Source organism: Archocentrus centrarchus, chromosome 19 (assembly GCF_007364275.1).
Source record: "Archocentrus centrarchus isolate MPI-CPG fArcCen1 chromosome 19, fArcCen1, whole genome shotgun sequence".
Lineage (NCBI taxonomy): Eukaryota > Metazoa > Chordata > Actinopteri > Cichliformes > Cichlidae > Archocentrus > Archocentrus centrarchus.
Window position 1 is genome coordinate 10,375,654 of NC_044364.1, and position 13,887 is coordinate 10,389,540.

Below are 13,887 nucleotides of genomic sequence, written 5' to 3' on the forward strand. Positions count from 1 at the left end.
GCCACTCCATAATCTTAATGTTAGCCGGCTTTATCCATTCCAGTTTTGATCTGTGTTTGGGATCATTGTCTTGTTGGAACACTCAATTGTGTCTCAGTTTCAAGGAGGTAGTCCTCCTTCTTCATTATTCTAACCCCTTTTTGCCATATACTGGTACCACTGATAGCAAAACAGCCCCAGAGCATGATGCTACAACCACCATGCTTGACAGTTGGGACAGCGTTCTTAGGTTTGAAAGCCTCACCGTTACGCCTCCAAACATATCTCTTGTCATTGTGGCCAAAAAGCTCAATCTTTTTCTTGTTTTGGGTTAGAGGCAGGCAACCCATCTTGGCTGAAAGCTACAACAGTAGAGAGGAGAAGAATGGTGCTTGACGAGGTACGGAAACAAGAGGAGACCGTAAGGATGGCGAAAGCACTGTCCCTTGCTAAACAGGGGCAATGGATGCAATGGGAGGGTGTAGAGAGAAGAACACTCAGCTGGAGGGAGCTATGGGATATGGAAGCAACATATGATTTGCTTCCAACACCTAAGAATCTACATCAGTGGTACAGGGAGGATCCAACCTGTGCTCTTTGCCCAACTTCAGCTACTCTCAAACACAACATGACTGCTTGTAAGACCAGCCTCACACAGGGCCGCTACACTTGGAGGCACAATCAGGTACTAAAATGCTTGGCAGCAGCCCTGGAAAGCAAGCAGGCAGTGGCCAACTCATTACCCCCAACATCAAGCAAGCCACTGAATACCATAGCCTTTGTGAAGGAAGGACAAAAATGCCCCCAACATCACCCCAACAAGCCACAAATTGGACACCTGAGTATGGCCAATGACTGGAAGATGTTGGCAGAAATTGGCAGAAAACTCATCTTTCCACCAGAGATTGCGTCCACCAATCTTAGGCCAGATGTGGTACTCTGGTCTCCTACACTGAAAGTTGTTTACATCATAGAACTCACCGTACCGTGGGAAGATTCAGTGGAGGAAGCATACGAAAGAAAGAAGATGCGCTATACTGAGCTGGTGATGGAAGTAAATCGGGGAGGATGGAAAACCAAAATTTACCCTGTGGAGGTAGGATGTAGAGGATTTGTTGCTAAGTCTACTATCAAACTGCTAAAAAACCTAGGGATCCAGGGAAAAGTGCTGCAGCAGACCATCAAAGCACTTTCAGCAGCAGCTGAAAGAAGTAGCCAATGGCTTTGGATAAAAAGGAATGATCCCTGCTGGGCCCCAGCAAGATAATATCAGGAACCGGATGATAGGACAGGGGGTGAACCTGGGACGCCAGATGCCGCCCGTTGAGCCCTTTAGAGATGTAGTGGGCTAATCAACGAAACACTGAAGATGAAGGGTGCCCACTTGATAACCCTCACCTATCAACCTTATGCCACCCGTATTGTTCTCATGTAAGTGTAACACCTGTTAGCACAAGGGATTGATTAACATCTCATCCTGTGTTTATTTGAGTTTGTCTGACCATAAAACTTTTCTACAGAAGGCATTTGGCAGCTGCAAATTTCAGTTGAGCTTGAAGGTGTTGCTTTTCAAGCAGGAGTTTCTTTCTTGGTCAGCACCCTCTCAGTCCATGCTGATGTAAAACTCACTTCACTGTGGTCAGTGACACTAATGTTCCAGCAGTTTCCAGTTCATCACAGGCTTGAGCCTTGGTGGTTCCTGTGTTGTTACTGAACATCCTAACCAGTTTCCTCTCATCTGAGGGTGACAGTTTAGGTCTTCTTACTTATGTACAATTGTTTAAACTGATGATCCTGGAATCTGAAGTTGTTCAGAAATGGCCCATTAACGTCTGAAATGGCCTTCCCAAAACCCCGACCTCAACCATATTGAAAATTTGTGGCCTATGCTTAAAAGCCATGTGCCAACACATCAGCTAATTTAACTGTAGTGGCACTGTGAAGATCACAATTAAAACTGTACTGGCACTATTTATGGAATTATAATGTCTAAAAACACATTATATGGAAATACTTTCATAAATGAAGACTTTTAATTTTCATAACAATTTAAAAAGGGTTTTATTGATGTCTCGCAAACAAATTCCTTCTGGAGTTTTTGTAGTAGCGCTCGTAAATTAAACAGATTAGTATTTCAGGTCAGCATAGCTGCATGAATGAGTATGTACAGTATTTGATATCATCTGAAAGATGAACTCTTAAAATCCATAACATCTACAATGTCTTGTCTATTTTGAGGAGGGGACTCTTATCTCACCAAGACACTATTTTTGAGTTGACTGCTGCAGCCAAAAAGAAAAAGGGTCCTTACCTTTGATGTATGAGTATTTTTTAGTTTTTGGTTGTGTTTTTTTTTTTTTTTAAACCAACGCACATCAGGAGCAAGGTCACAGTCTGTCCTCAAAACTCACTCATCAACACAGAATTCGGAAACATAATCCCACAGAAGCAATGTAGGTAGAATCTGAGACCACACTGACAAATTGTGATGACCGAGGGTGACCTTAAATCTCCATCGTCCTGTTATAAATGTATAGAGGATTGCACAGGTGGAGGACCCAATGGCCAACTATTATTTTTTTGTAATGAAAGTACATATTTCAGCCCCATACACATATTTATACTCCATAAGCATATTTTAGTCTCGTGACACTTTTTGAATAATTTTTTGAATCATTACTTGTTTTGGCTAACTGTTTAAGAAATGGTTATAAATCATGCACTGAATTGGACTTATTGTGTAATAAAAAAGAACAAGCAGGTAACAAAAAAGCATTTCAACTACAACTAAAAAGGGTCCTTTTTTGAAGGACAGACCCCCCCCCAGACTTTCCCTTCTTCCCAAAGCCCACAACTGATGTACAAAGAAGGCAAAATGGACAGAGCGTATTGGAGAAGGGTGTTGATGACAGGAAGATGAATGAATGCAAAAAGAGCCCGAGAAATGCCTTAGATTGAAACAAGATCCTTTTTTGATAAAAATAGAATGAAGTCTGACAACAGAGATACAGTTTAACACAGCCTCTGTCCTCAAACACAAGGTGAATACTACAGTTATTTAAAAAATTATGTAATAGCTATGAGTAGGAAAAAAAAATGGATGGATGAGAGTTACTTATGAGTTAGTTATGAGACTTTTTAGATTAAAAAAAAAAATACAGCCACTGCAGCAACTGTGGACAACCATAGCTTCCTTCTACACTGAGTACTGAACTAAAGGAGGAAAAGCTGGTAACCTGCCCTTTGATGAAATGTAAAACATTTTCTTAACCACTCAGTAATGTGTCTTTGTATCATGTGGATGTGTCTCCTGTCAGAGGAACTTAACACTGCCTCCTTGTGGATAACAACTGACACAACCAGACAAATGCGGAGGAAAATCAAAAATAGCGACAATTTCTGCACCATAACATGACTCTAAATTATTTTTGAAAGCAAAATGGAGGCGAAGCAGGAAAATTGAATCACTACACTAGTACCCCCTGTGCATGACAGCTGTTTGTTGTAGGAAGTTACTTCCCCAATATCTAGTACCAGTCAAGTTTGGACACACTCACCCATTCATATGAATGGTGATTGTTACTGTAAATAAAAAAATATATAACAAAGAAATTACAAAATAATGTAGAACTGAATCCATTCATTCACTAGTTAATAGGTGCTAATTATTTTGATAACCATTTTATTACATTAAAAGTAAAGATTTGGTGGTACAAGTTATAGTTGTACTGGGCATTTTTCACTATTTATTTTTTTAATTAAAGTTGGGGTAAGTATAATGTTTTCAGCACAGCTGAACAAACAAATCCATACTAACCTGTCAGTATAATGTAAGCCAAGTAGTCCAAGAAAGAATTCACTCCAGCACGTCTGCGATCTGTTCAGGCCTTTAAAAAATCCAGCAAGTGACGGGAGACTTTCACAGGTCCTTTTAGACAAGATTAGGTGACTAATATAAAGACTGTTAAAATCAATGTAGCAAGCTAGATGTAGTGTTATACAATGTGTAAGCATTGGACTTTGACCTAGGAGAGTGATGTTTGACTTCTTTGAGGGCATCATTGGTTTTTTTGTCTAAGGTACAAGCATTTGCCTGTTACCAAACCTCAGCTGTTTTGGATGCAGAGCGGGGGGGAAGGGGTGGGTCAAAGAGTAGTTATAATAAAGTCAGAAACCAAGTGTGGCAAGTTTGATGGGTCTAGGTTGAACAGTGTGCATGTATGGTGTGAATTTGGACATCCTAGGTCGTTTTCGAGTTATGGCCAACATTAAAGGTTTTTGGAACAGATGCCAACAACCCCAGGGTTATGACAATAACGCAACTTTTCCCCTCAAAACAGATGAGTTAAAAATGAACAGACACATTTTCAAGACATAGCTTAATATTGTAAAATGTTTATGCACGAATGTATAACCAAGTTAAATCTAAGACTTTTACTCTATTTTAATACTACTCAAAATGAAATTTAAGCCTAGATTTGTGAACAGTTTAAAATGAATAGAAAAGTGAAGTTTAAGAACATTGCCTAGTCAGTTCAGAAGACAGTGCAGCATATCATCTTTCATTAGTAAATATACATTTAAATCATTTTGAAGACACCCTGATTAGAGCATGATTCTTTTACCAAGGGTTTGCATCAAGTGCTTCTTACTGGAGCCATGCCAAAATAAAGGTAAACCAATGTAAACTGTCAATGTGAAATCACGCAGGATGAAAATTTGAGCAAATCCTATAAATTGTTAGATGTGAACTATGAATGTATCACTGCATTCACTTTGTCTCTCCACACTAGGATGACTCTAAGTAGATTAACCTATCTGTTTCAGCAACCTTCCTCAGGTTATGCCACAGGGTCACTGGCACACCAAGGTCACGGTCTACTGCCTTGCTATTCTCCATAAAATTTTTTGACATAAGTTTAAATTCACTTTTCCCTCAACGAAAAAAGGCATCTGAATCCCAAGGTAGTAAACCACAAGGTTATCTCCTTTTTCCTACAATCATAGCACTGTATTTTTTACCAGGAAGTTGAACTTTTGTGTCATTTAGCCACAAATCGTTTTTCCCGTAAGTGTTTTGGCATATCCAGATGGCCTTTTGCTGCAGGTGTTTGGCTATTACATTATTAGGATGGCTTTAGAGCCACATTCTGAAGCAGGTGTACACAAGAAAAGAAGGGGACTATCTTCTTCAGCAATCTCTGTGGCTATTTCGCACTGTTATGGAGAAGAAAGGGGGTTTTTCCCAAGGAGCATCAGAAGACTTTGCATGGAAGATGGTTTGGGTGGACTCACCGGTGCCTTGACAACGGTGTTAAACTTCCAGTTTCTGTTTCGTATTCGTTGAGAATTTGTGTTTGTAATTCAAGGGAAACAAACGTAATTCATTCCATATTATAAGGATTTGGGGTATGAAAGAACCATCCATTTTTCTAAAAACTGGAAAATACTTTTATTGTGAAATGTGTAGGAACCTGTTTAAAAAAAAACTAAAAAAAAAAAACTATCAAATTTACTTTGATGGAACACATGCCTAAAATTATGAGCTGTTAAAGTATCTCGCTCTGCCAAGCAGTTAGCCTACTACAGCAGAGAATAAATAGTGGCCAGAGATGGAGACAGGTGGCTTTACGATCTTTTTGTTCAGAATAAAATGAAAACTCTAATACAATTTGGAAAAAGTGGTTTTATACATGCATTTATCATGTTTGACATTAAAAGTCATAGTTTTCTCTCCATTCAGATGCAAAGGGAGCTTCCAGAGGTACACTGTAACAGATACTGGATTACAATAAAAATGACCGAGGCAGTACAGCTCAGATTCTCGCTTTATTGGTCAACTTGATGAAAGACTACAAAACGAATTCACAAAAAAATCTTTCAAGTAATCAAATCTGTACAAACCTAAACTGTATGTTTTTTTTTGTTTTGTTTTTTTACAGCTCTGGCTCATATGAATCTGAAGAGTCATATGCACGTGTGTGGGTATGTGTGTAAAAGTGTGCTTGCTCTTATAAGGTGACAAACTCCACCCTGTTCAAGCATACTGTGATCATACTCCAACAGGCAAGACACAGCATGCACACACATGCACACACCTGTGTTTTCGATTTTACAGTACAGAGGACAGGGAAAAAAAAAAAAAAAATTAAAAAAAAAAAAAAAAAAAATCCCCCCCTCCACAAGTACTCATACACACCATCTGTTAGCAGGAGTTTTCTGCCAAATTCATTACATCAGAAATCTCCCACCGTCTCCCAACCCCTGTCATTTCAGTCAAATTACTGTACAGACAACGTGGTTTCAGCCTTTCAGTGGGAAGAGTGGTCAGAGAAAGAGGGTTTAGGGAGGGGGCATATAAATCTCTAATATTCTCACACAGAATATACACGTGCACACATGATTTTAATGCTCACCCACAGACATTTGTAGCCTGCACACGCGCACACTCACTCAGACAGTCTGTAACATTAAAAGTTTTAAGAAGTACAGATAAAAAAGGAAATAAAAGCCCTGGGTATAGGTTTGATTTCTGGCTGTTTGGTGAAAGAAAGGAGAAGAGAGGTAGAGAGGGCAGGACAAGGGTCAAGGGCAAACTACTGGTGTCATTTCTTAGCTTTCCTGGGAGGAGTGACTGGGCGACCAGAACCCACACCCCCTCCACCACCATAAAACAGCTTCTTGTCGGCAGGTTTGAGGATCTGCACAAGGAAAATAAAGAAAAAGGAGTGAAAATCAAGAACAATCCAAGTTGGGGTTTTTTTTGCGCAAACTTGGTCAGTGATAGGTCTCTAGTTCACCTGGAATGAGCACATGAGGGTCTCATCTACGCTCATCATAGCTCCAGCATTGTCAAACTCCCCACAGTAGTTTGGGGCTGAGAACAGAGTCACCAGCTGCCTCTTTGCAAAGAATTCGTATCCATCTTCAACCACCTGAAAAACAAACATGACTGGTTAGCAAACTCACACAGTGCCCGATGCACACAATAGAACAATTGACTGTTACGGGTGACAATACATGACATTATAAATGCCCATTACTTGCACACTTTACTGGATCACAGAATTAACAGCGTTAACCAAAAGTGTGGTGACAAAGTTTAAGTTTTCACAAATTGTATACAACTTTGAAGCAAGAGTTCTATTGAAATGTGTTGCATTTTTCCATTAACCAAGACTTGAGGCAACACAAAAGGACAAATGAGAAAGTAGCATGAGCTCTGATCAAAATGAGACCTAAAGTAATCATGGATAACTGCAGCCTTGCAAGGCCAGCAGCAATATTGATGAAACTAATGTCATCAGATTACAATAATAAAAATTTAAAGACTTAAATCAAAATTTAGTCGCTAAAGTTGAAGCTGTCCTGAAATCCAAATGTGTTTAAGGGGTTAAAAGGTTTCCAGCCACCGTACCACCGCCACTATCTAAACACTTCCCCCTGCAGCACTTCCACATGACATTTCTTAAAATACACAACGGCATCTGTAAAAACATTGTTTGATAAATATTCCAACCTTCCTGTAACTGCTAGAAAGAGTCACTTCAATGCAAATGGCCCTTTTTACCCACATGACACACACACCACATGCACCTCACCAGATCAAAACAGTACCTGGTGTCCTGCTGCAGCTTCTTATAAAAGATCAAACAACTCACCAGCATCTTTAAACGTAACTAAAGGCAAAAATTCCAAGTACAGTGATACACTTAACCCTGACCTTCCCATCCACATCCTCCTAGTTTTCAAACCCGTTCAGCCTTTCACTTCACTATCTATAATATCTATTGCAAAACACACGGCTAACCTTTAAAAGTTTTTGTACTGACCTGATGGGCTCGACAAATTAGGTCCATGTCATGTTTGTGGAGGAACTTTGTGACCACATCTGCACCAAAAGTGAAGGAGACACCGCGGTCGTTCTCACCCCAGCCCAGCACATCTTTATCTGGGTCTGCCCAGAGCAGGTCGCAGAGGAGGCCCTGGTCAGGAACATCAGTGGGACGCATGACCCTTCTCACCTGCTCCATAGACTGGAGGTCTGGTGATAGGCCTGGAAAATATAAATGTCCAAGAGTTAAACTTCAGCAGAAAAAAAAAAAAAAAAAACATGATTTTACAATCTATGTCTCTTAATGTTCTGAAGCTTGTCGGAATGCAAACACATAAAAGAAAAGTAATATCACGTGGCAAAAGAAAAAAAAAAAAAAAAAAAACAACCTCCAAAAGTGATATTTCTGACAATGTTTAAACTACCCAACACTACCAAAAAAAAAAAAATCCACTACTGCCTTAAAATGGCATAGAAACAACTCTACACTTTTGCCTCATGTACTATGCACAGATCTATTTAAAAAAAAATAAATAAAAAAAAAATCCATGCTTCACCCTGTCCAACATCGCATGCAGGCCACCACTGCTCTGCATCTGCAAGCCCCCACACTCAAGGTCTCATTCTACATTGAGGGATATACTGCTCTCCTAAAGTGTGAGCTTTGTTTAGTAGTGCTTAAATTTTAAATCAGGAGGTACATAAGACAAAGAGGGCGCTGTTCCAATGTTAACTTCACCCATATTACCTCCAATCTGTTGGTCCATTTTCACTCTGACACACACACACACACACACAGGATAAACCTCAATCACCAGCTAACAGATCGCACCATCTAGCAAGTAGACTGGATTGGTTCCTCCTTGTTGTTTTTTAGATCAGTAATTACTATTCAAAAATGTCAAGCCATGGCACTACGTGCTAGTTTTCCTCACAGTAACATGAACACCACATTTGCACTTCAAGGTGCAAAACTACTGAATACTTTGGGATGTTTTGATGAATGTGACTGTGGATGTCTGACAGTGTGCCAACAGGACATGACTGACTGGTGCAATATTAGCCTACTTTCTCTTGTGAATAGAGTGCATCTGACACAGCAGTGTCTCCCCTACAGGCCCTTCACACTGGAAGCCGCATGTGCTGCAGTGCACTCTGAAACCCATTCTTTTCTATGGTTTGTGTTGTGCAATAATGGTTTGCTGCTGCTTCGAGCAAGCACGTCAGCTGAGGAGTGTTTCCATGTGCCACTTAATTTGACGACGTACTTTTGTGTGACCAATAGAACTGCAGAATGACAGGGAGTGGGCCAATACAGTAGATGTGAAGATCATGAGCAACTGCAAAAAAAATGATGTAGCACGGGCAGGAGCGCAGCCTAGAGGTCTGTGCACACATCGCACTTCCTTTGAGAAGGGGCCTTACCACTGCCTTTGAGGGGTGGCATGCAAGGTTGTGAGGACCTGGCGACAGGTCCTGACAGTTGAGTAGATTTATTTAGCTTAACTCCCTTATATGTTTCAGAAATACACTGCAGTAATTTTTTTTTTTTTACATCTTGAATATTAATATGGCAGCAAACTATTATTACTGTGAAGTGCTTTGAGTGTTCAATAAGACTAGGAAATGGGCTACATAAATACATAACATCTACCATGGAGTGGTAGATATCAATATTTAAAGACACACTGCACACCACACTGAGATAGGGCAAGTTTTTAACTAATGGCTCTTATGAAATCAACTTGTTGGTGCAAAGATACTTTGTTTATGCCTGTCAAAATGTTACGTGTTTTTGTGACAGGCTGCTAGTAACAAAGTGTCTAAAGATACAATTTAAAATTGGTTCTTTGCAAAGTTATGTTAGACTCAATACTTGTTCATCCCTCAGGTTAGGTTCCTTTTTTATACTTGGATGATTCATAGGTCAGTGTTAAGAGGTTTACAAAAAAAAAAAAGAAAAAAATATTCCTATGAAAAGGCTCAGGTAGAAGGTCTGGAATGAAAATAAGTGAAAAAGCTGCTAATGTTCAAAGAAAAACTTTGCAAGACCTTCAGAAAGCCCAGAGAAGATGACTTAAAAATAAAATACAAGAAAGTCTGGCTCCTTGGAACCAAAATATAAAGAATTGAGGGGTGGTTCAAGACATTTGTACAGTAATGTACACACATTGGGCAAAAGGCACTGATGCATTCTGTTTCATCTATATATCTGGTGACCCAGGAGAGAGGATTTATAAGTATAGTCAAACAAATTAAGATCATGCAGAGTCCTGCTAGACCGTGACAATTACGTTGACAGATATAAACAGAGCAGAGTCAAGTCTCTGTGTGCGTGCTCTGGATAGAAACCAAATTAACAGTTTGAAGAGGATACCTCCATGGCAACAGAAGATCTTCTCATCAACAATGGCTGCAACAGGCAAACAGTTAAAGCAGTCAGTGAAGGTCTTCCACAGCTTTATGTTGTATCGCCTTTTACCTGTGGGAGAAAAATCACAAATAATGGGCCACAATCTAATCATGAGAGCTAAATCAGCAGTGCCGCTTGTTTCAATTTGGAAACACATTTTACATAATCTGGGCTCTGACTAGGACAAAAAGCATGTGACTGAATCACTGTTCCTACTGCCTGATCATGCTCCTTAGCCTAAAGCCTGCTGTACTGAGTATTATCTTTCTTTCACCATCATGTCTAAAGGAACAAAGAATCACAAGTGATTTGAAATCTTGGGTGTACTGTATACTTAATTACTTAATAACCTGCAGACTCATTGCAAAGTGACAGATACATTTCCTTAATGCCAAAAAAAAAAAAAAAAAAAAAAAGGTAACCACAACAGCTGTTGCAATGAAAACATTAAGTGCTGGTAATCTTTGCTTCAGTAATTACTTTGTGATTCTTTATCTTTATATGTAGATACAAAATGAAAATACTGAGTGAATTTTGGTATCTAATGACCACTGTAGCCTAGATACCACAGCCAAACAACATTTAATAAAACACAACCTTCATAGCATGAAATCTATAGTACTTTTCAGACAATAAATCTGTTCTAACTATAAATATGAAACCTTTGTACCGTACATTTCCAGCACTTCCAGGTTACACCAGAAGTTGGATGATTCGTATGCATTTTTTTTTAATTTGTTTTTTCTCTTTTTACAGTTTCAGCATGTAAAAAAAAAAAAAAAAAAAAGATAAGGTGTTCTGTTGACCACACCAAGGTCAGTAGGTAGAGCAGGTCACCTACTGATCGGAAGGTCAGCGGTTCGATTCCTGGCTACTCCAGGCTACACGCCAATGTATCCTTGGGCAAGATATTTAACCCCAAGTTGCTCTCCGACCGTCCCGTCGGAGTATGAATGTGTGTGAATGTTAGATAATTAAAAGCACTTAGCTTAGTAAACATGGAAGTGCTTGTATGAATGGGAGTGCATGGGTGAATGTAAACATGTTGTATAAGCGCTTTGAGTGCTCATACTGAGTAGCAAAGCGCTATATAAGAACTAGTCAATTTACTATTTACTTTTCTTCAACTGCTGGTAACTACAAAGTGCAGTTGCACAGCTTTCAAAATTAATGTCTGCATCTTTGTGTATGCAACATGACTTACACTCATCGTAGAAGCCATATATTCTGTTAATAGAGGCGCACTCATGGTTTCCTCTCAGCAGAAAAAAGTTTTCTGGGTATTTGATCTTGTAAGCCAGCAACAGACAGATGGTCTCCAGGGACTGCTTTCCTCTGTCCACATAGTCTCCCAGGAACAGGTAGTTGCTTTCTGGCGGAAAGCCTCCATACTCAAACAGCCTCAGCAGATCATAGTACTGCCCGTGAACATCACCTGGAGAAACAAGCTGTATTAGAGTGGAAACAGCAATGCTGTTCAAAGGTGTGATTACCGTGCTCAGTATAACAAAGGGTAAGGAAGCAGGATGGAGGTACAACACGACTAGGGACCTTGAAGATTAGCACTTTATACCACGACTGACAAAGCATTTTAAATAAACACCATTCTTACAGAGTTACATTACTGTGAGGTTGCATTTAGTGTGAGGATGCTGGTGATTTTTATTGCAGTACAAACTGTTCCAGTTCCTGAAACCTGAAGGCTGTTCCTTCAACTCTCATATAACACAATCACTCCACAATCATTTAACATTAAACGGTACAGGAGGACAACTCCAGGGAAACTTGGAAGTACAAAAAAGCACTGAACTAGCAACACAGTCCCAGTTTATCCCTTCAGTTGTTTATGTGGCAAGGTTACAGCCATGAACTGCATTCTGCCGTGAAGAATTTAAGAGCCAGACTGTTTTAAATTAACTATAATAACTTAGCATCTGGTCATGTGAATAGTAGAGAATAGTTTGAACATAAGATGACTCATAACAGCACTCTAAGCTTCAACAGCTTGCTATTTTGTTTGACCACCCTTGAGAATTCCCTGGACTCCCAAGAACACCACTTTAAGCCTCACCACAAATCTTGAGGGGCGCCTCGAGTTCAAGCAGGATTGGCTGGCTGAGGAAGATCTCCCGGGATTTGAGGCACAGACCACGGATTTCATTCTCTGTCAGCTGAACATTTTTGCCAGGTCTAGAGCCTTTCACTATGAGGGAGGGAAAAAAACGAGTCAGAAAACAACAGCCTAACAGCAGCAGAACTTTATATTAGTTTTAATAGAAAAAAGGTAAAATAACATTGAGCTGTAATGGTGCTTTAAATACATCTTAAAATGTAATTTGTATGGCATGTTGCCATGGACATTTGGCTCAATTCATTTTGTAATGTGCAAACTATTTAGGAGCAATTCTGCTATTTTCATTAGCAGAACCAACATAAATAGAAAAGAGGAGGACAAACCTGTGGAAATCTTAGTGCTCATTTATAACCAGTGTCTGCAAATTTTTTCATGACTAATCTAGTATGGCTCCAAATGCAGCCCAAACCACACAAAAAGCAAGACATTTTCAGAGGCCGACCTACACATAAAGAACTCAAGACTTTCTGGTAACACCCCGGGTAATTTTACTGGGTTACGGAGCGTTTTGTGCCTTCCCTACAAATATAACGTAATCTCGGTATCAAAATAAAATAAAATGAGCTCACCCTGCCAGGAGGAATGATCTTTTAAATTTCACCGTATAACCACTTCACAGTGTATCCAACAAGTATAAATATTTAAAAAATATATATTACTGCATCACTGCATGTGTCAGTGTCAGTTTACCGAAATCAAGTCTCACAATACTAATGGTGTGAACATATAATTGTGTCCAAATTATGTATAACACGTTTATTTTTTGCATTTGTTTTACGAGGTCAGTGCCAATAAAGTTAATTTCCTGCGAAATTACCGACCAAACCAAACCGCTGTTCTGGAGCAAATCCTTTCGCTTGCAAGAAGCGGCGGATGAACTGAACTTGCCATCACGGTGTTGGCGGCTATCGTTCCCTAGCCGAAGCTGGCTAAAATGGCTACCTCTTTGAATAAATATCGAGCGAAATACTCGGTCTTACCTTCGAGAAGACGTTGTATAATGGAGTCGATGTTCAACTTGTCGGCTTCTGCCATGTTCTGCCCCTATTCCGGTCGGCTTCTAATAACTCCTAGGATTCAAGAGGTACTGGCTGTTAACTGGTTGCCGAATTATAGTTAGCTGAACTAGTTTAGTGTTAATCGGCTATCGTTAGCCCGCTAGCTAGCTAACCTTGGGGAAGAATTGGCTACCTCAAAATTTGAGGAAAGGTTTTGAAATGTTAAAGGTGTGATGGCTGACATGTACTTCGCAAACCGCATTAATCGACTAATTCCATTTAGACATTCGAATTAAGTTTAAACTATTTGTATTTTCTCGACTGCGTTATTTTGCGGCAGCTACTAGCACCATGCCATCGACAAAAAAAAATTGCTAGACGAGCGTTAGCTCAAAGGGAGCTTGAACGGAAGTGGGCTGACCGCTCCCGTGCCCCCATTGGCTAGTTTTCCAAAATAGGCGGCATTTGGGACATCCCATCTAATGCTGGATTGGTTGCTCTCCGTGTCTATCAGCATTTACTCATCTCA

At 39.8% G+C, this 13,887-nt stretch overlaps 1 protein-coding gene across 1 annotated transcript; it reads right to left on the reverse strand.

The window, feature by feature from the left end:
- Positions 1 to 5,650: 5,650 nt before the first annotated feature.
- On the reverse strand, positions 5,651 to 13,755 carry ppp1cab (protein phosphatase 1, catalytic subunit, alpha isozyme b). The gene is made up of 7 exons (XM_030755650.1): positions 13,341 to 13,755; positions 12,298 to 12,429; positions 11,431 to 11,661; positions 10,191 to 10,295; positions 7,812 to 8,035; positions 6,780 to 6,914; positions 5,651 to 6,680 (listed from the first exon to the last, which is right to left on the reverse strand). Exons 1-7 carry the CDS (start codon positions 13,393 to 13,395, stop codon positions 6,585 to 6,587), a joined length of 978 nt encoding a protein of 325 aa, XP_030611510.1. The 5' UTR covers positions 13,396 to 13,755; the 3' UTR covers positions 5,651 to 6,584.
- Positions 13,756 to 13,887: the final 132 nt, after the last annotated feature.